Raw genomic sequence first — 22,866 nt, forward strand, 5'->3', positions numbered from 1 at the left:
GAGAGGGATTACAGGACACCTAGGACTCAGGCAGGCCTTGTGGCCCAGGAACTAGATGTACAACATCCCAAATACCATCACAGAGCAGAATCAAACACCGCTATAATACCTGGTTCTAGAATAGTAACACCAAGGGCAGGACAGAAACAATCTCCAAACTGCTAGCCTGGCAGGATAAGCACAGAGGGAGGGAAAGAGAAAAAAGAAAAAGAAAATGGAAAAACAATTAAACTATTTTTTTTTGATTTTTAGGAATTTCATGTAATGTCTGAAACATTAATATTAACATATTTCCATATAAAAAACCCAAAGAAAGTTTAGTATTAGGTTTTTTTTTATTTAATTTTATTTATTTTTTTATACAGCAGGTTCTTATTAGTCATCAGTTTTATACACATCAGTGTATACCTGTCAATCCCAATCGCCCAATTCATCACACCACTATCCCCACCCCCACCCCGTGGCTTTTCCCCCTTGGTGTCCATACATTTGTTCTCTACATCTGTGTCTCAACTTCTGCCCTGCAAACCGGTTCATCTGTACCATTTTCCTAGGTTCCACATACATTTATTAATATATGATATTTAACAACTAAACTATTAATACAACAAAGACAAATTTAAAAAGCCCAAGAATACATTTTTGGCGATATACATGACAAAAGATTACTATCCCTAATATATAAAGTGATCTTATTATTGAATAAGAAAGAGACCAATAACTTAATTTAAAAAAAGGCTAAAGAAATGTACAATTCGGGCTTCCCTGATGGCGCAGTGGTTGAGAGTCCGTCTGCCGATGCAGGGGACACGGGTTCATGCCCCGGTCTGGTAAGATCCCACATGCCACGTAGCGGCTGAGCCCGTGAGCCATGGCCGCTGAGCCTGCGCGTCCGGAGCCTGTGCTCCGCAACAGGAGAGGCCACAACAGTGAGAGGCCCGCGTGCCGCAAAAAAAAAAAAAAAAAAAAAAAAAAAGAAATGTACAATTCACAGAAGAAATAAAAATGGCAAAGAATGTAAAAAGATCATTAACCTCACTAGTAAGCAATGAAATGTATTTAAAACAATGCCGAATCCATCATTGTCTATTACAATAACACAGACAAAAGAACGGAAAATAATCAGCATGAGCAAAAGACAAGATAAATGAGTTCTCTCATACACTGTATAAACTGGCATGACCTTTCTGAAAGTCCATTTACTAAATGCATCAAAATTTTAAATGTCTATTCCTTTGACATAGCGCTCACTTACAGGAATTGCACAAAGATATGCAATGCTGTTCATCACAACATTATTTATAATCATTAAAAATTAGGGACAAACCTGATGTCTATCAATAGAAGATCAGTTAAACAATTACAAAATATTCATACAATAATGCAATTCTAATGTAGCCATTGAAAAGAATATTAACCTATGTTCTTTGATATAGAAAGACGTCTACAAAATATTGTTAAGAAAAAGGATGTTACCAAAAAAAAAAGAAAGAAAAAGGATGTTACAAAATAACAGGCATGTGTATTGTATAAAACTGGTTTGTATAAAATTATATGTGCTTCCTATACATTTATGGCTTATGTATATGTGTGTGTATGGATAGAGAGATGCCTAGAAGAATGTTAATCAAAATATCTTTCCTCTGTCATAATAATAAATAATAATAAAGTCATTCTCATTTTGAAAAAAATATATTTTGACTTTCAAGGGATTTGGTTTTAGTGGATAAATATTCAGATGCTTATACACATGAAATAGTGAAGTCATCTTCATTAAAATCATGTGAAAAGCAGCTATCACCACTATTTTTCAATATTTTGGGGAGGTTTTTAGAAAATAAAAGGAAAACAGTAGGTAAAAATTTAGAAAATAGAAAAAATCTACCTTTGTCTTTGATCAATAGTTTCTCTTTATACTGGAAATAAGTTATAAAGAGAAAGAAATTCATTTTCAATATCAACAAAAGTATAAAATATTAAAGAACATATTTAACAAGAAAGGTACAGAAAAATTATAAAATATTATCAAACAACATAAAACAAGAACTGAGCAAGTGAAAAGATATATCATCGTAAATGGAAGACTTAACATCAGAAAAATATCAATACTTCCCAAATTAGAATACAGATTGAATATAACTCCAATCAAAATCCAGCAATGAATTTTCTTTAACTAGAGAAAGTGAAAGTTTATTTCAAAAAGTAATTATATGAGAATAGCTGTAAAAACCTTAGAAAAGAGAAACAAAGGTTAATAAGCCTTACCAGACATGAAAACAGTATAACACTGGCACAGAAATAAAGAATAAAAAAATAACATAATGTAGAGTTCAGAAATAGGTACAAATATATGTGGGAGTATAATATATAACATATATGATGTTTCAACTCAGGGGCAAAAGAATGTTTTATTTTAAAAAAAACAGTGTATGCAAAGCTGGCTAGCTACTTGGAAGAAAACAATGTTACATGCTTACATCACACTATATATAAACATAAATTCCAGTCACAGTAAAAGATTAAAGCTCTAAACTAAAAAGAGTTGAAAAATAAATGCCATTCAGGGAAGAAAATGGTTTACAATACATAGGACAAAGGATTAACATTCCTAACTCACAGAGAGCACTTATAAACTGATAAGAAACAGATTAACACCCAATTTTTTTAAAAGGCAAAGATATGAATAGGTAATTCACAAAACAGAAAATATAAATCACCAATAAATATGTGAAAATATACTCGTCCTGGCTCTGGCCAGAAAATTGCAACAATGAGATAATATTTTTCACCTGTTAAAGTGGAAAAGATTGAAAAGAGCACTAATACCTAGCACTAATAAGAATGTTAGGAAATAACTGCTCTCATACACGGCTAGTGGGAATGGGAATTGCTACAATCTTTTCTGAAAATTATCTGGCAGAATGCATTATAATTTTAAATGCAAACCATAAAAGCAAAACTGGACTTCATCAAATTTATAAGTTTCTGCTCTTTGAAAAAAGCTGTTAAAAAATAAAAGGAGAAGTCACAGAGGAAAAACGTATTTGCAAATTGTATGTCAGATAAAGGACTTGTAGCCCAAAATATATACAGAACTCTCAAAACTCAATAGTAAGAAAACAAAAGTCATTATTTTTTTAAAATGGGCAAAAGGTTTGAACAGACACTTCACCAAAGAAGATATATAGATAGCAAATAAGCAAAGAACAGATACTCAATATTATTAGTCATAAGGTAAATTGCAAATTAAAACCAAAAGATATTACTACTACGTACCCACTAAAATAGCTAAAATTTAAAAGACAGACAATACTAATTATTGGCAAGGATATGGAATATCTAGAACTCATACACACTGTTGGTGGAATGCCAGATAGTACGGCCACTTTGGAAAACAGTCTGACAGTTTCTTATAAACAGGCATCATAAAATCAAGCAATCCCACTCCTAGGTACCTACCTAAGAGAAATGAAAACATATGTCAACACAAAGATCTGAGAGTAAATGTCTACAGTGGCTTTATTCATAATCACCAAAAGCTAGAAATAAACCAAATGTCCATCAACAGATGCATGGATAAATAAATTGTAGGATATTCTTAACATGAAATATTACTCAGCAACAAAAAGAAATGAACTGCTAATAAATGCAAAAAGATGACTGAATCTCAAAAACATCATGCTAAGTGAAAACAATCAAACACACACAGCTACTTTATTTTTCCATTGATATGACATTTAGGGAAAAATATCAGATCAGACACAGCTAAGGCTGAGAAAGGAGAGTGACTGCCAAGGGAGACAAATGAATTTTTAGGGTGACAGAAATGTTCTATATCTTGATGGTGATGACAGCTATATGACTCTATAATATGTTAACCTGTCCAAATTTATTTATACTATAATGTAAATTACACCTCAATAAACCTGAATTCATAAAATTTTAAAATATGTATCTTTTGACCCAGACATCCACTTTCAGAAATCTATTCTACAGAAATAAATGTGTAAATATGCATAGAAATTAATACACATTAATAGGGAAATGGTAAAATAAAGTATGTTACATTCAATACTATGGAATATAATGCAAATAATTAAACAGACCTGGATATAGTCCTTTGAGAACTGAAAGAACACTTATTTGGGCCCTTTGCTCAACTGAAGTTAGAAAGATTGGCCACAACAAGGAAGTATGAGCCTCTTTTGCTCAATTCATTTACCACAGTAATACAATAAAGCTGACCACAGGAATCTCAGTATATTTTGGAATCTAATGACTGAAAGAAGAGGTACAAAACCATAAGTAGCAGACAATAACATAACAAGAGTCCTCATAAAGGAATTTTGGAAAGCATCTTGAGTAATGCCATCCATTTATAATGGCTATACGGTTCAGGCTACCTGGAAACAAGAGTTGACTAGATGACTTCACAACACAAATTTTTTAAAAGTTGACTTCATTACAGGATCATTCACTATGTTCTAATTACTATGCAGAATGCAGCACAAATATAATATTCCTTGCCTTCTGGGAGTTTATGTTCTAAAGAAAATCCTAGAAAGTGTATTGCCCCTTAAGGCTGGCTTTTAACTTTTTTTCTGTTTTTCATTTGATTATAGTACAGGCATCCGCCACAAAAGTTCAATTTATACCTCAAAAGAGGGGGGTTCGCCAGGGGAGGGGAGACAAATAACTAAATTCAAACCTATAAACAGTTATTTAATAGATGTCCAAATTAACCCTTAAAAAGTAGTCTTTGAGTGAACTCACAACGTGTACACAGCAGAACATTTTCCACAAACTTACAGAGCATTATCACATTAAGAATCATGAGAGCACAAAGATACAGAAGACATGATCACTGTTCTTTCTTAAAGTCACCTACCAAACTCTCCCTTTCATTTATCACTCCTTGAGTAACATGCACAGTGACATTTAATACTCTCAGATTCAAGAAGCTACAGGACAAGATTACATGCATGTGTTGGTGAGTCAGTGTAAAAAAGTGCAGCATGTTTAACATAGTTCTATCATTGATGTTCTCCTGGAATTCCTCCATCACCTTCACATAACCTTAGAGTTTACTTCAAAAACCCTCCAGATTAGGTGAGGCTAACATTATTTCCAATACCATGTAAATCATTCACATGAAGATATTAAGACATGTTTAATATCATGCAAAAATACAATCCATTTTAAAAAAAATATTATACAATAAGAACCACGTGTTTCCATTAACTGGGTTGTCACTAGAACTGTAGAGTTGTTTTCCTTTTATTAAATGTTCAGAAGATCCTCAAAGCTAGAATATCATTTGCCCTCATCTGAAGGATGGCTGTTTAAGAGAGATCACAAGCTAGAATGCAGAATATGAAGGCATACCTCTCACCTCAATGCTGACAGATCAGCTAAAGATGGAACACCTAAGAATGAGGGCTTGCTTGTGAGGTGAAGGGCAAGAGCCATCATTTTTAATAAGCTTTTAAGCAGCTGCCATTTCCATCACTTTATTAATTTCTTACTATACTGACATTTCAATCACTTTATTTTTTTCCTCTACTGTTAACTTAGGTGTCCAATTTAAAAATAAAGACTATACCACTAACTGACCACTAACAGGAAACAATCATGATACACTGCTACACATATACATGAAATTATGTAAATAATTGGGGAGAGGGGTTGAGGGGAGAGCAGAGACATTAAAAAGTGATCTCTGGGCTTCCCTGGTGGCGCAGTGGTTGAGAGTCCGCCTGCCGATGCAGGGGACACGGGTTCGTGCCCCGGTTGGGGAAGATCCCACATGCTGTGGAGCCTGCGCGTCCAGAGCCTGTGCTCCGCAATGGGAGAGGCCACAACAGTGAGAGGCCCGCGTACCACAAAAAAAAAAAAAAAAAGTGATCTCTTTCTGAGATTTTGGAGGCCCAGTTTCCTCATCCTGTTCCCACATACTTTCATGGCAGACATTTCAAACATGTCAGAGTTATACAAAATAAGTAAAACATCACCAAGCAGAAATCCTAGGGTAGGTGTTCTGAACATGTTGGTAAAGAAAGTCACTTCATTTGAGAGGTCTCTGCCCCTTCAACCTCACCCTCCTTACCAATATACATTCATCACCGAAAAGGGAAATATTTACAGAAGTTAGTTTAGTTATGTTTAAATATTATGTTTAGCTGTCTGGAGACCATGTTCTCAAAATTTATACAAGAAATCAAGGATTAAACTTCATAACAATTAGAAAACTACACTGTGTAAAATCAAAGACTTAGTTAAAGGATAGTAAAATAGTTTTACCATTGTTGCTAAAATGAAATGACTCCATCTCTTCTCAACACCTGGCACCAAAACCTTTCGAACTTTCACGTAAACAACCCAGGGCACACCAAATGCTCTGTCTGCAGCAAGGTACCACCTCTGCAACAGGCATTTGGGTGAAAAATGTGGAAAATGCCTGAGGGCTCTTTGAAGCAGCTTGGGAGAAGTGAGAGCAGGAAAGAGGCTCTTCTCTAGGGTAAGTTTGTTTAGTAGAAAGTAAGCAAGTTGTCAGGGTAAAAGTTGACAATGTTGATTCCAACAGTTTGAACTGAGAATAAACATCCAAAGGGATTATGTTACTGAGAATTAGAAAAGATTCCATTGAACTCAATAGAGCACTTGTGTTTTCAAAGATAATATGCCTTCAAGCCACACTCTGGATGCACAGTTTAGGATTAGAATTACCCTAAGCTCTTTCTATGCCACATTAAAGAACACAGGGTCTGACATCTCTAATGTATGCCTAAAAATATTAGAATAAGGATAGCTTAAAATACTGCATTTCCAATAACTGAATTGGAAAATACTATATACATTTACTATTTGTACATTTGAGTTAGACTGAAGAAATTTGGAGAAAAATATGTTCTTCCCAAACATCTAAACTTAAACACAGTTTCACTAACCAATTTAGGATTTATTAGCCATAAATTACTTTTAAGTTTTCCTTCCTTAATGACCTATCAAAGAACAAAAAATAGGGCCTATACTTATGAAATCTATAATCCTCTTCTCTGCTCTCCAAAGCCACATTTAAATCTGGCTTTCATCTCATGCTGCTGAGTTTTCCACCAGGTACAGATGTAGAGTCAGAAGAGACTTGTGCTTTTTCAAAAGCAAAACAGCCTGGTTGCTGGAAGCAACCTGGTGAAATGCCAGGAAGCCTATAAAAAAATTTTAAATTTTCCTAACTTGGAGTTTACAAAAATAAGTGTGAGATGTTCATAGTCTGTCAGGCATTCCATCTTTTTATTTTTTTTAAATTCATAAACAAGGGAAAACACACACTTTGATTTATTAAAATTTATTTGAATCAAGATAATGCAGATCTGCCTTGCATTCCCTTAAGAAAATGGAGGTAACTCAGACTGCTCTTCTTAGTTCATCCAAGTCCTACATGATTCTCACATTAGAGTGTGTTATTAGAATTTTTTTCCGAAGCTTGACAAAGGCATGCAACTCACATGCTCTTTACCAGCCAAGTCTGCAGCAGCCCTGCAAAAAGTTTTCTCCTTTGAGCTCTCACATATATTCATTTCCCTCCTAGAACCAAGGATGTAAAGGAGTATGGCTCAGTCTCATAGCCTCTTTGTTCTTAAAAAGTAAATCAAATTCCCTAGATATTTTCAAACTCCACCAAGAATATAGAACATTCTCAGCTCTGCCTGTGGATCATTATCTCTTTTACATTTCATCTTTATATTCACTGGGTTCACAGAAAGGGCATACACAGAAAGAGGAAAATAGCTGCTTCTTAGACACCAAATTTAGTAATTTTCTCAAATCTACTGGCACACATCTAAAAAGTCATATTTTTACAAGGCTTCATTAGGTTTTCATTGGTTCTCTCTTTTGAGAACACACATGCTGAACCGCCCATAACCTCAAGCCAAAATATATCTGCAAAATGTAATAAATATTTTACATGAATATAAGAGTCATCACAATTTTAAAAGGGATAAGTGGGAAAAGACAGACAGATGCAGCTCATCTGAATCCCACTTTAGTGTCTCCCAAGCATCAAGTTGCTAACTGATGGAGACCATCAATCTACAGTGCTCTAAGATTCCAGCCGACGCCAATAGCCTTACCTGTTAATACGAGATTACTGTAAGTATTGGAGAATTGCTCCTTTAGAAGAACCAGATGCATCTGAGCTGCCTTCTCTCGTTGGAGCTCCAGCATAACATCAGGGTGCTGGGCAATCTTGCAGCCTTTCTGTTTATCCAAGGCAACATCACTTCGAACAATGTCTAAGAAAAGAAAGAAAGAATACAGGCAGCAAAAAACAAAACAAAACAAAAGCCATATACACATCAAAGTCCTGTTGTACCCAATATGACAGAATTTATAAATTACCAGCATTTTCATCAAAGTGAAGAGATTCAGAAATAATAAACCTGAAGGGTCTCCTACTTCATGATGCATCCTACAAGTTTCTCTGGTCATCTCCAAATTCTCTGGAGATTTCTGTTTCTTAGCTTTCTCTGACCTCATTTAAGATTCTCACTCCTCCATTCCCCTTCTCAGCTCACATCCAGGACTTATGTGCCTCCTGGTCCCTTTACTTAACATATTTTACCATGGAGAAAAATAATACGACCTTGCCTGAATACTAGTGACTATGAAGGTCATTCCCTCTACTTCAGGCTGTAGGACTGGGTGATAGCACCAGCATGTGTATTCAGGATACTTGGCCTGTTTTCAAATTTACCCCCCACGCAGCCCATTCAGCTCAAATGAAAGCTGCCATTCTGTGGTATAGCTGCTTAGGACTTCTACTGCTATTTTTCATGTACCTCTGAGTATATTCAGACTCATTAATTGTCCTTTAAATATATAAAGTATATAAAAGTATTTTGTGGGTCACTGAAGAAAGCAAGAGTAGGGCTAGAGTCACTTTGGAGAACTGCCTCTTTCCCAATTATTTTCCTATTAGTGATAGGCTGCCTTTCACACTTCAGTATGATTTTCACTCAAAGCATATGTATTCTCCAGAAAACAGCCCTTCTCAAAAACAAACATTCATCTAGAATGCTGCCCAAAAAGCAAGGACCTTTTATGTCCTGAAGTAACTTGTTTATTTTTACAAATTAAAAGATAACCCAGCTGATTATCATAGGGACAAATGATATTATCAGCAGCAATCGGAATGACAACTCTAGAAACTTTCAAGTTTTACGTAACAAACTGAAGGATTTTAGGGAAAAAAAGTGCTAAAAATAAAAAAACTGCTCTGCCACTACTGACACCAACAGCTTTGGAAAAGAAAAACTAATGCCCATGTCAATGGTACCAATAGGGACGTTTTGGCTCTTTAAGCAATATCAATGACACCTAAGAGAAAATAGGGCATGTGACATGCAGGGCTGATCATCACCCTGTGCAAAAGATTTTCAAACACATCAAAAGAGCCCTAAAAGAGAAGATCAGATATAAAAACAAACCCATGACAACTTCTTCTACCTTCTGAGCATTAGGATGTGTGGTTGACAAAGATTAGCCAGATGTAAGAATGGTCCTCACTCATTCTTAGATAAAAATAGAGGAGCTGGTTGGAAATAATGCAATATTTATGCCTAAACATATTTATACTAATTTCTAGGATGTAGGCAATAAGGTGCACGCATTTAACAATCAAGTAAGTAATAATCTCATAGATTTTCTGAGCCTTGAATAAAAAATTAGAATAAATTTAAGAATACACTCTAGTTTATAAGATCGTCAATAGAAGGTAAGAGGAATAATGAATACAGTATACATCTATTTAAGTTACACTCTGTAAAATTTTTTAAATACAGTGTATCACTGAATTCTTCCAACCATCAATGAAAGCAGACGTTGTTGACTAGCTGACCCAAATCCTAAACACAATCCCTTCTCCTTTGCCTTCCTCTACTACAGAGACTGAAGAGCTAAAATATATAATTCCCCAGCTTTCCTTGAAGCAAAGAGTGGCCATTTAACATGCTTCTGGCCAATGAGCTGCAGGCACACATCACTAGTAGGACCTCCCTGGCCAAATTAAAAGACAGAACTTCACTAAGACCAGCTTTTTTTCCTTCAGCCCTTTAGTCCTTCCTATTCTTTATGCCTAAAACACAAAGTTATAGTAGCCATTTTGTGGCAATGAATCAGGAAGCAAGAGGGCAAAGGTCTTATGCACTAAGGATGGTGAACAGGAAGATGGGAAGAGCTTAAGTCCCCTAACGTCATTATTGAGCTACCATACTTGTGCTAGACTGCCTATCTTTTGTTTCTTGTTATGTAACATGAAAGCACTATTTGTATAAACCATTAACAGTCAGTCATGTATTTTTGAAATCCTAATCTGTTTTGTAATCCTAAATGATAATGAGTAATATTATTATCCCTAATTTATATATGGAAAAACTGAGGTCCACAAAGCATAAGTGACTTGCTCAAGTTCACATATCATGGTCAGTCCCCAAATCCAGAAATTTTCAAAGCCAAATCCACTGATCTTTCCAGAAGTTACTCCTATATAGAAACTCAAAAAGTTAATAGTAAAGTATGGTAAACAGTAAAACTGAGGAAATAGAAAGAAAACCTTTTTATACTATACAGTAGCATACCACAGCTGATCTATCCAGAAAAGAAATATGGATGATACTTTCCCAAAAAAACATTACAAAACTCATACCAAAATATACTACAAAGAGGAAAAAGAGGTTTCAATTATCCTGATATCTTCTAATAGAAGTCTAATTCAAAGGGTAGAATATCTACTAAACTCTTTATTTCCTATCTAACAAATGTATTGCGCAGAAGGTAGAAGCAGCATAATTACAACTGATATCCTCAACGTCATTTAAGCCAGAACCTTGAAATAAAGTGAACAAATTACCTAATATTAAGAATAGTAAGAAAAGAAAACAATGGGCATGGCCTAACAAATGTCATAGACTTTAAAAAGTACATTTCAACAATGTTTGGGGAAAACATAGATTTGCAATATAGAATTTTTTATTGAGGTATAGTTGATTTACAATATATATTAATTTCAGGTCTACAAAATGATGATTCAGTATTTTTATAGATTATACTCCATTTAAAGTTATTATAAAATATTGGCTATATTCCCTGTGATCTACAATATATCCTTGTGGCTTATCTATTTTATATATGGTAGTCTGTAACTCTTAATTCCCATCCCTATTTTGCCCCTCCCTGCCTTCCCTCTACCTACTGGTAACCACTAATTTGTTCTCTATATCTGTGTCTTTTTGTTTTGTTATATTCATTCTTTTGTTTATTAGATTATTCTACATATAAGTGATAACATATAGTATTTGTCTTTCTCTGACTTATTTCACTAAGCATAATAATCTCCAGGTCCATCCATGTTGTTGCAAATGGCAATATTTCATCTTTTTATGGCTGAGTAATATTCCACTGTTCTATCAACAGATGAATGGATAAAGATGTGATGTGATATACACACACACACATATATATATAATCTCACATGTGACTGACCCCCTGTCGGTCATATGACTTATAAATATTTTTTTCCCATTCAGTAGATTGTCTTTTCATTTTCGCAATGGTTTCCTCTGCTGTGCAAAAGCTTTCTAAGTCCATTTGTTTAGTTTTGCTTTTGTTTCCCTTTATCTTAGGAGATAGATCCAAAACATATTGCCATGATTAATATCAAAGAGTGTTCTGCCTATGTTTTCTTCTAGGAGTTTTATGGTTTTCAATCTTACATTTAGGTCTTTAATCCATTTTGAATTTATTTTTGTATATGGTGTGAGAAAGTAGTCCAGTTTGATTCTTTTGCATGTAGCTGTCCAGTTTTCCCAGCACCACTTATTGAAGAGAGTGCTTTTCCCCATTGTATAGTCTTGCTTTTTTTGTCATAGATTAATTGACCATAAATGTGTGGGTTTATTTCTGGGCTCTCTATTCTGTTCCATTGATCTATGTGTCTGTTTTTGTGTAGGTACCATTCTGTTTTGATTACTGTAGCTTTGTAGTACAGTCTGAAGTCATGAGTAATATTCCACTGTTCTATCAACAGATGAATGGATAAAGATGTGATGTGATATACACACACACACATATATATATAATCTCACATGTGACTGACCCCCTGTCGGTCATATGACTTATAAATATTTTTTTCCCATTCAGTAGATTGTCTTTTCATTTTCGCAATGGTTTCCTCTGCTGTGCAAAAGCTTTCTAAGTCCATTTGTTTAGTTTTGCTTTTGTTTCCCTTTATCTTAGGAGATAGATCCAAAACATATTGCCATGATTAATATCAAAGAGTGTTCTGCCTATGTTTTCTTCTAGGAGTTTTATGGTTTTCAATCTTACATTTAGGTCTTTAATCCATTTTGAATTTATTTTTGTATATGGTGTGAGAAAGTAGTCCAGTTTGATTCTTTTGCATGTAGCTGTCCAGTTTTCCCAGCACCACTTATTGAAGAGAGTGCTTTTCCCCATTGTATAGTCTTGCTTTTTTTGTCATAGATTAATTGACCATAAATGTGTGGGTTTATTTCTGGGCTCTCTATTCTGTTCCATTGATCTATGTGTCTGTTTTTGTGTAGGTACCATTCTGTTTTGATTACTGTAGCTTTGTAGTACAGTCTGAAGTCAGGGCATAATACCTCTGGATCTGTTCATCTTTCTCAACATTGCTTTGGCTGTTCAGGGTCTTTTGTGTTTCCATACAAATTTTAAAATTGTGTTCTAGTTCTGTGAAAAAAATGCCATTGATATTTTGATAGGGATTGCATTGAATATATAGATTGCCTGGGGTAGTACGGTCATTTTAACAATAATGATTCTTCCAATCCATGAACACGTAATATCTTTTCATCTGTTTGTGTTATCTTCAATTTCTTACACCAGTGTCTTATAGTTTTCTGAGTACAGGTCTTAGGTAGGTTTCTTCCTAGGTATTTTATTCTTTTTGATGTGATTGTAAATGGGATTGCTTCCTTAGTTTCTGTTTCTGATAGTTCATTGTTATATAGAAATGCAAAGATATCTGTATATTAATTTTGTATCCTGCAACTTTACCAAATTCATTGATGAGCTCTAGTAGTTTTCTGGTGGTGTCTTTAGGATTTTCTATGTACAGTATCATGTCATCTGCAAACAGTGACAGTTTTACTTCTTCTTTTCCAATTTGGATTCCTTTTATTTCTCTTCCTTCTCTGATTGCTGTGGCTAGGACTTCCAAAACTATGTTGAACAGAAGTGGTGAGAGTATCTAGGCATGCTTCTGGCCCATACAAGTCGATATATAGAATTAACCATCACAGTGACATTCTGGAAAAGGCAAACCTATTGTGCAGTAATCAGATCAGTGATTGCAAGAGAAACGGAGATTACTGAACACAAAAGAATATGAGGGAAGTTTGGGGGAGGTGATGGAATGTGCCATATTTTTATGTGGTGGTACTTACACGACCACATAGGTCTGTCAGAACTCATTGAATTGTACACATAAAATGGGTGAATCTCCTTATATGTAATTATACCTCAATAAACATGAATTTTTTTAAAAAAACTGGTGAGAGTAAACATCCTTGTCTTGTTCCTCATCTTAGAGGAAATGTGTTCAGCTTTTCACCATTGAACATGATGTTAGCTATGAGTTTGTCATAAATGGTCTTTACTGTGTTGAGGTATGCTCCCTCTATGCTCACTTTCTAGAGATTTTTTATCATAAATGGATGTTGAACTTTATCAAAGCATTTTGTGCATCTATTGAGATGACCATATGGCTTTTATCCTTCAATTTGTTAATGTAATGTATCACTTTGATTGATTTGCAAGTACTGAAAAATCCTTGCATCCCTGGGATAAATCCCACTTGATTATGGTGTATGATCCTTTAATATAATGCTGGATTCAGTTAGCTAATATTTTGTTGAGGACTTTTGCATCTATGTTCATACAGTTAACTATTGTAACTTTCTTTTTTTGTGGTTATCTTTGTCCAGTTTTGGTATCAGGATGATGCTGGCCTCAGAATAAATTTGTAAGTGTTCCTCTCTCTGCAAATTTTTGGAATAGTTTCAGAAGGATGGGTTTTAACTCTTATTTAAATGTTTGGTAGAATTCACCTATGAAACCATCTGGTCTTGAACTTTTTATTACAATTCAATTTCATTACTGGTAATTGGTCTGTTTCGTATTTTCTATTTCTTCCTGATTCAGTTGGGAGACTGTACATTTCTAGAAATTTGTCCATTTCTTCTAGGTTGCCCATTTTATCAGTGTATAATTGTTCATAGCAATCTTTTATGATCCTCTCTATTTCTGGGGTGTCACCTGTAAACTTCTTTTCCATTGCTGGTTTTACTGATTTGGGCCCTCTCTCTTTTTTTCTTGATGAGTCTAGCTGAAAGTTCATCAATTTTGTTTATCTTTTCAAAGAACCAGCTCTTAGTTCCATTGAGCTTCTCTACTTTTTGTTGGTCTCTATTTCATTTATTTCTGCTCTGATCTTTATGATTTCTCTCCTTCAACTAAACTTGGGTTTTGTTTGTTCTTCTTTTTCTTGTTCCTTTAGGTGTAAGGTTAGTTTGTTTCTTTGAGATTTTTCCTCTTTCCTGAGGTAAAGCTTGAATCACTATAAACTTCCCTCTTAGAACTGCTTTTGTTATATCCCATTAATTTTGGAACACTGTTTTCATGTTCACTTGTCTCCAGGTATTTTTTTAATTTCTTCTTTGATTTCTTCAGTGATACATTGCTTGTCTAGTAGCATACTGTTTACCTTCCACGTTTGTGTTTTTCCCTTAACTACTTATAGTGGATATAGATGATTTTACTATTTTTGTCTTTTAATCTTCCCACTTGCTTTGTATGTTGTTGACTTACTACACTTACGATATATTTGCCTTTACCAGTGAATTTTTTCTTTTCATAATTTTCATGTTTCTAGTTATGACCTTTTCTTTTTCACTTAAATTTAACAGTTTTGTAAAGTTGATTTTGTGGTGCTGAACCCTTTTAGCTTCTGCTTGTCTGTAAAACTTTTGATCTCTCCAAATCTGAATGAAACCCTTGACAGATAAGAGTATTCTTGGTTGCAGATTCTTCCCTTTCATAATTTTAAAGGTATCATGCCATGCCCTTCTGGCCTACAGAGTTTCTGCTGAAAATTCAGCTGACAGCCTTATGAGAGTTCCCTTGTATGTAACTTGTTGCTTTTCCCTTTCTGCTTTTAATAGTCTTTATTTATCTTTAATTTTTGCCATTCTAATTACAATGTGACTTAGTGTTGTCCTTTTGGGTTGATCCTGTTTGGGTCTCTCTGTGCTTCCTGGACCTGGATGTCTGTTTCCATTCCTAGGTTAGGGAAGTTTTCAGCTGTTAAGTCTTCAAATATGTTCTCTGCCCTTTTCTCTCTCTCTTCTCCTTCTGGGACCCTACAATGTGAATGTTAATACACTTGATGTTGTCTCAGAAGTCTCTTACACTGTCTTCATTTCTTTTTTCTTTTCTGTTCAGCTTCAATAATTTCCACTACCCTGTCGTCCAACTCACTAATCTGTTCCTCTGTATCATTTAAACTACTGTTGATTCCTTCTAGTGTATTTTTTACCTCAGTTATCGTATTCTTCAGCCCTGTTTGGTTCGCCTTTATATTTTCTAACTCTTTGTTTAAAACTTCAAACTTCTCATACTATTGATCCATTCTTCTCCTGAGTTCTTTGACCATCTTTATAATCATTACCTTGAATTCTTTATTGGGTAGATTGCCTATCTCCACTTTACTTATTTCTTCTTCTGGGGTCTTATTTTATTCTTTCATTTGGAACTTGTTCCTGTTGCCTCATCTTGCCTAATTTGCTGTGTTTTCGGGTTTTTTTTTTTTTTGGTTTTGTTTTTGTTTTTGTTTTTTTGCGGTATGTGGGCCTTTCACTGTTGTGGCCTCTCCCACAGTGGAGCACAGGCTCCGGATGTGCAGGCTCAATGGCCATGGCTCATGGGCCCAGCCTCTCCGCGGCACGTGGGATCTTCGCAGACCGGGGCACGAACCCATGTCCCCTGCACCAGCAGGCAGACTCTCAACCACTGTGCCACCAGGGAAGCCCTGCTGTTTTTATTTCTATATATCTGGTAGGTTGGTTACATTTCCCAGCCTTGGAGAAGTGGTCTTTTGTAGGAGGCATCCTATGCATCCCAGCAGCATACTCCCCTCTGGTCACCAGAACCGTATGCTCTAGTCATGCCCCCTATGTGGGCCGCATGGGTCCTTCTGTTGTGGACGGCTGACCGCTGTGGGCAGTCTTGTAGGCATGGCTATCCACAGTTCAGTTGGTTGCCAGGCCCTGCCTTATGTGGAGGTCGCTAGCTGCTGGTTGAGGAGCTGGGTCACAAGGTGGCTGTCTGTGGAACCCTGGGGGGTCCTGGGGCTAGTGCTGGTTCACTGGTGGGCACAGCCAGGTTCTGGAGTTGGTGGCTGTGAGACCTGGGTTCCTGGATCTAGTGTGTCCTGCCAGTGGGTGGGGCTGGCTCCTGACACAACTGGCTGCAGGTTCTAGGGTGTCCCAAAGCTGGTGTTGGCCTGCTGATGAGTGGAGCTGGATCATGAAGTGGCTGGCTGAGGAGTCTAAGGTATCTCAGAGCTGCTGTTGGCCTGCTAGTGGGTGGGGCTGGGGTCCAGAGGATCCCAGGGCTGGTTATCAGCCTGCTGGTTGACATGGTCAGGGCCCAGGGGGTCCAGAGGTGACTGCTGGCTTACTGATGGGCAGAGCCGACTCCTAGGATCTCTGGCTGCAGGGCCCTGGCATTGGTGCTGGCCCACTGGCGGGCAGCCAGCTCCTGATGCAGCTGGCTAAGTCCAGGGTGTCCCAAAGCTTGTGGCCTGCTTGTGAGTGGGGCCAGATCCCAGGACAGCTGGCTGAGGGGCCTCAGGTGTCTCAGAGCAGGGGTTGGCTGCCTGGTGGGTAGGCTGGGACCTGGTACAGCAGGCTTCAAGGCTATGGTGGTCCTGGGACTGGTGTCCACCTGCTGATGGGTGGAGTTGGGGCCCAGGGGATCCTGAAGCTGGTGCTCACCCATTGGTGGGTGAAGCTGGGTCCTGGGACTAAAGCCAGCCGACTGGCAGGCAGAGCTGAGTTATGGGGTCGCCAGCTGAAAGGCCCAGGGGTCCTATAGCTGGTGTCAGCCCACTGATGGGTGGGGCCAAGGCCCTGGGGGTTTGGGGGCTAATGTTGGCTCACTGGTAGATGGAGCCATGTCCAAGATATCTGGCAGCAGGGCCCTGGAGGTCCAGGAGTTGGTATTGGCCCATTGGTGGGTTGGGCTGGTTGCAGGGTCCAGGGTGTCCCAAAGCTTATTCCAGCCTGCTGGTGGGTGGGCTGGGTCTTGCCATGCAGACTGCAAGGCTGCAGTGGTCCTGGGGCTGGTGTTGGCCCACTGATGGACAAAGCTTGGTCCCGGGGTCTCTGGCCTTTGCAGGGCCCTGGGTGTCCCAAGGTTAGTGCCTGCAACAGGGGTGTGTCAGGCCCAGTTCTCAGCCCTCTGGTGGACATGGCCTTGTCCCAGGGTGGCTGTGGGCTTAGGGGATCTTAAGGCAGCCTGCCTGCTGGTGGGTGGGGCTGTGTCCCTGCCCAGCTAGTTGCTTGGCCTGAGGCATTCCAGTACTGGTACCAATAGGCTGGGAGTGGGGCCAGGTCCCAGTGCTAATAAGCTAGAGGGAGAATTCCAAATTGGTGTTTGCCAGCACCAGTGTCCACACGGTATAACGAGCTCCCCAAAATGGCTTCTGCCAGTGTCTATGTCCCCAGGGTGAGCTCCAGTTGCCTCCTGCCTCTCCAAGAGGCTCTCCAAGATGAGGAGGTGGGTCTGACCCAGGCTCCTTTCAAATTACTGTTTCTGCCCTAGGTCCTGGAAGGTGTGGGATATTGTGTGTGTCCTTTAAGAGTGGGGTTTCTATCTCCCACAGCCCTCTCAGTCTCCTGAAAGTAAGCCTTGCGAGCCGTCAAAGCCAAACATTCTGGGGGTTCATCTTCCCAGTACAGGACCCTCAGGCAAGGGCTCAGACCCATGGCTCCTTGAGAAGAACCTCTGAAATTTTATTTATCCTCCCCTTTATAGGTCACCCACCCAGGGGTATGGGTCTTGACCATACCACAACTCCACCCCTCCTGCCCATCTTATTGTGGTTCTTTCTTTATAGCTTTAGTTGCAGAAGATCTTTTCAGTTAGATTCTGGTCTTTCTCATCAATAGTTGCTCTGTAAATAGTTGTGATTTTGGTGTGTCCATGAGAGAAGGTGAGCTCAGGGTCTTCCACCATCTTGGTCAAACTCCCTATAGACTCTTTATTTAACCCTAATCTGTTTGAAATTGTATTAAAGACTAGATAAACACAAAGCAAGGACACTTATCAACGATGTACAAGGCCACAGGTCCAGGAAAAGAGTTAATATCATAGATAGTAGACTCAAAATTCAAAATTATCTTGGGACCCTAGAAACTAAGAGTGAAATCTCCAAAATGTAGGGTGAAGACATGAACACAAAGTACTGCATTTATACTGAAAGTTAATTACATAGATGGGAAGACCAAATCAGACAGAAGTTTGAATATTTAAGATCTTATTAAGATCTGTAGGTTTTAGTTGAATATAAGCTTAATATAAGTCAGTGATATGCTACCAAATATGATATTACTGTAATCAGGATTAGTGCAATCAGACTAAATTAATAGAACTAGAATATACAGAATATAGGAGGTAACATGGCCACACTGCATTCTATGCCAGCCAAGGGCAGCATAGTGAAGAGTTGGAGTTAAACAAACCTAGGTTCAAATTCTGGCATAAAGATCACTTGTAAGTTGCAAAAGTGACAGACAAAAGCACCTCTGTATGCCTCAATTTCTTCATCTACTGCTATTGTAGAGATGCAGAAGACTTAGCACTATGCATGCAACATAATAAGAGCTCTATGAAGGGTAGGTGTCATTATTGTTATTAGTATGGTACTTGTGGTATTATTCACTTCCAGCTGTAATAGTCTCAGTAGTATACTAATCATTTGGAGTGCATCCAAAGAAAAGCACCAAGAGAGGAAATAATTTTATTTTTCAAATAGCTGAAAAAAACTGAGAGTGTTAACCTTGGCAAAGAAAAAACTAAAGAAGACCTGCTTTCATACATAAGAGACTTATTCTGTGTAAATCCAGAAAGCCAAACATTATAGGAATAACCAAAAGACATACTATTCAATTACACATAAGAAAACTGTAGCAACAGAAGTTGTCCTATTAGGAAAAGAGCTACTTGAGGATGGAGTTTCCTCATAAAACCTCCATACAGTTTTCCACAGTGGTTGCACCCGTTTACATTCCCACCAAAGTGCAGAGGTTTCCCTTTCTCCACACCCTCACCAACAGTGTTATTTCTTGTTGTTTTTTTTTTATTATAGCCATTCTAACAGATATGAGATGATATCTCATGGTGGTTTTGATTTGCATTTCCCTAATGATTAGTGATGTTAAGCATTTTATCATGTACCTGCTGGCCACCTGTACATCTTCTTTGGAAAAATGTCTCTTCAGATCTTCTGTCCATTTTTTGATCAGATTTTTTGGGGGTTTTCTGTTTGTTTGTTTGTTATAGAGTTATAAGAGTTCTTTATATGTTTGGGATATTGACCCCTTATCGGATATATTTGCAAATATTTTGTCCCATTCAGTAAGTTGCCTTTTCATTTTGTTGATGCTTTCCTTTGCTATGCAAGACAAAATTATTTTTAAGACAAGAAATATTACTGGAGACACATAGAGACAGATCATAGTGATAAAAGAGTCAATATATTAGGAAGATATAACAACCATAAATGTATATACAAATAACAAGTGAATTCCAAAATACATGGAGCAAAATCTGACTAAATTGCAAGGGGAATTTAACAATTATAGTTGGAGATTTCACTACTCTGCTCAGTATTTGATGGAACTACACAGAAAAACAGTAAGAGTATCAAAGGTATGAAAAATACTATCTACCAATTTGACCTACTGACATTTATAGAATATACCAAACTCCCTCATATCCCCCCCACTGGCTTGTCCTATAATTTCCCTGATTTAGTCAACCATATATTTTCCTAATATTCTAGTCTCTGATCCCCACTCACTTTGTATTCCTCTCTCTCTCCCTTTCCCTTCAAGTCCTCCCATCATTTTTTTTAAAGCACTTCCTTACTTTCTAACACTGCAAGTGTTCCAGGATCACCTTGTATTTTCCCTGCTCCAGTTCTGGAATCATACACTTCTCCAAGGAGCCTTGGTTCCTTTTGAGAATAGTATTTAAAAATCAAGATCTGGGCTTCCCTGGTGGCGCAGTGATTGAGAGTCCGCCTGTCAATGCAGGGGATGCGGGTTCGTGCCCCGGTCCGGGAAGATCCCGTATGCTGTGGAGCGGCTAGGCCCGTGAGCCATGGCTGCTGAGCCTGCGCATCTGGAGCCTGTGCTCCGCAACAGGAGAGGCCACAACAGTGAGAGGCCCGCGTACTGCAAAAAACAAAAACAAAAACAAAACAAAACAAAACAAAAAAAATCAAGATCTGGGCACAACATGTGCTTGTTGCTATCGGGGTATCACTACTTCTAGGTCCTCTCAGTAGACACAGATAGGAGGTGTATATGTACATACTAACTGAAATATGCCCACATGTCTATATTTATTTCTGTATCTATCTATCTGTATAACCATTAAAAGGGGGAAAAAATGGGAATATATTATTTCACACTGACGTCTCCAAATCCAATCCAGTACCAAAGGGTTCATTCTAGAATTCCCATTTGCTTGCCATTTCTTTCTCTAATAGTGAGAAACCTGCTTGTCATCAATTATATTTACTTACTTGTTCAACAGCAGTAAAAAAAAAATGCCGTTTCAGAATTGCTATTCCATACTCCTATGAAAAACAAACTTATCAACTACAGTGCAGTGTTTCTGTTCAGTACTTTTTTCATTAGCCTTCCAGAATCCAGTCAAAGTAAAGCATCTTATTTAAAATCCTTTCTTCTCCGAGCATTTAGTGTGGTTGTGTCATTCACTGTAACAGAATTAAGATTCACTTGTAAATCCACATTCCATCTTTAGTCTCCCACCATCCTGGTTGATTATTTTAAATTTGAGGACAGTAAATTTCACTCTTTGTGGTGTAAAATTTCTATGAGTTTTGACAATTGCATAGAATCAAGTATCCATTAGCACATCACCACACACAGAACAGTCTGATTACCCAAGAAGCTCCCTCATGCTACCCCTTCATTATCAATCCCTTTCTCCACTCTCACCCCTAGCAAACTGATCTGTTGTTTTTTGGTTTTGGGTTTGTGTCCGAAAACCAAAATAGCTTCATTTTTTTCAGAATGTCGTATCAATGGAATCATGCAATGTTTAGCCTTTGGGATATGTCTCCATCCACTAAGCAAAATGCATTTAGGATTCATCCATGTTGCTGTGAATCAATAGTCCATTCTTCTTTAATGCTGAACAGTATTCCACTGAATGGATGTACCACTCTTTGTTTACCCATTCATCCACATATGGCTTTTTCTGTGAACATAAGTTTTCACTTGGGTAAATTTCTAAGAGCAAGGCTAGAAGGTCATATGTTAAGTGTATGTTTACCTTTATAGGAAATTGCCAAACTATTTTCCAAGGTAGGTATACTAATTTGCATTCTCACCAGCAATGTATGAGAGTTCTTATTGTTCCACATCCTCAACAGCACTCGATATTGTCAGCTTTGTTTGTTAGATATTCTAATAGATTTGTAGCGGTATCTCATTGTGGTTTTAATTTCCATTCCCCGATGATAATGATGTTGAACATATTTTCATATACTTACTTTCCATCCAAATATCTTCTCTGGTGAAGTATCTGTTCATATCTTTTGTCCATTTTGTAATTCAGTCTCTAATTTTTTTAATTTTAAGAGTTCTTTATAAGTTCTGGATGTAACTCTTGCATCAAATGTGTGATTTTTAAAAATATTTTCTTCCAGTCTGTGGCTTCACTTTTTCATTCTCTTTACAGGGTATTTCAGATTTCACAGAGCAAGTTTTTGATTTTGATAGTCTAATTTATGAATTTTTTTCTTTTATGGATCATACTTTTGATATTGTTATTTTAAAACTTTTCACTAATTCCAAAGCCACACAGATTTCTCCTACTTTTTCTTCTAGAAATTGTATAAGTTTTGTGTTTTATATTTAAGTATAGGATCAATTTTGAGTTAACTTCTGTATAAAGTACAAGATATGTATCAAGGTTCATCTTTCACAGAACTTCCAACTGTTCCAGTGCCATTTATTGAAAAGACTTCCTTTCTCTTGAATTGCCTTTGCATCTTTGTCAAAAATAAGTTGACAACATTTGTGTGCATCTATTTCTAAGCTCTCTATTCTGTTCCACTGATCTATGTGTTTTTCCTTTACCAATACCATACTCCCTTGATTACTATAGCTTTATAATAAATCTTGAAATCAGGTAATGTGAATCTTTCAACTTTGTTCTTCTTTTTCAGAATTTTTTTGCCTATTCTAATTCCTGTGTGTGTCTGTGTGTATTAGAATATATATGTACATATATTATATATATATGTGTGTGTGTGTCTATATATAGATATATAGATATATAAAGATGGAATGTAGATTTACAAATGAATCTATTACAATGACACAACCACACTAAAGGCTTGGAAAAGAAAGCAGCTAACCTAAGTAGCTTTATTTTGACAAGAGATTATTATATATATGTGTGTGTGTGTGTGTGTGTGTGTGTGTGTGTGTGTGTGTGTGTGTATAT

The 22,866-nt window shown here is 37.1% G+C and overlaps 1 protein-coding gene across 3 annotated transcripts in view; it reads right to left on the reverse strand.

Moving 5' to 3' along the window:
- HPSE2 (heparanase 2 (inactive)) overlaps positions 1-22,866 on the reverse strand; it is a 551,090-nt gene that overhangs the window by 490,851 nt on the left and 37,373 nt on the right. For 2 of the 3 annotated variants that reach the window (XM_024734987.1, XM_024734986.1), the window contains exon 3: positions 8,133-8,294. The exons of the other annotated variant lie outside the window; for it this stretch is intronic. In XM_024734987.1, coding sequence (XP_024590755.1) covers positions 8,133-8,294 — 162 coding nt within the window. The remainder of the gene's footprint in view (positions 1-8,132; positions 8,295-22,866) is intronic. 3 annotated transcript variants of the gene reach the window in all.

The sequence above is a fragment of the Neophocaena asiaeorientalis genome, unplaced genomic scaffold, assembly GCF_003031525.2.
Source record: "Neophocaena asiaeorientalis asiaeorientalis breed wild unplaced genomic scaffold, Neophocaena_asiaeorientalis_V1.1 scaffold240, whole genome shotgun sequence".
Lineage (NCBI taxonomy): Eukaryota > Metazoa > Chordata > Mammalia > Artiodactyla > Phocoenidae > Neophocaena > Neophocaena asiaeorientalis.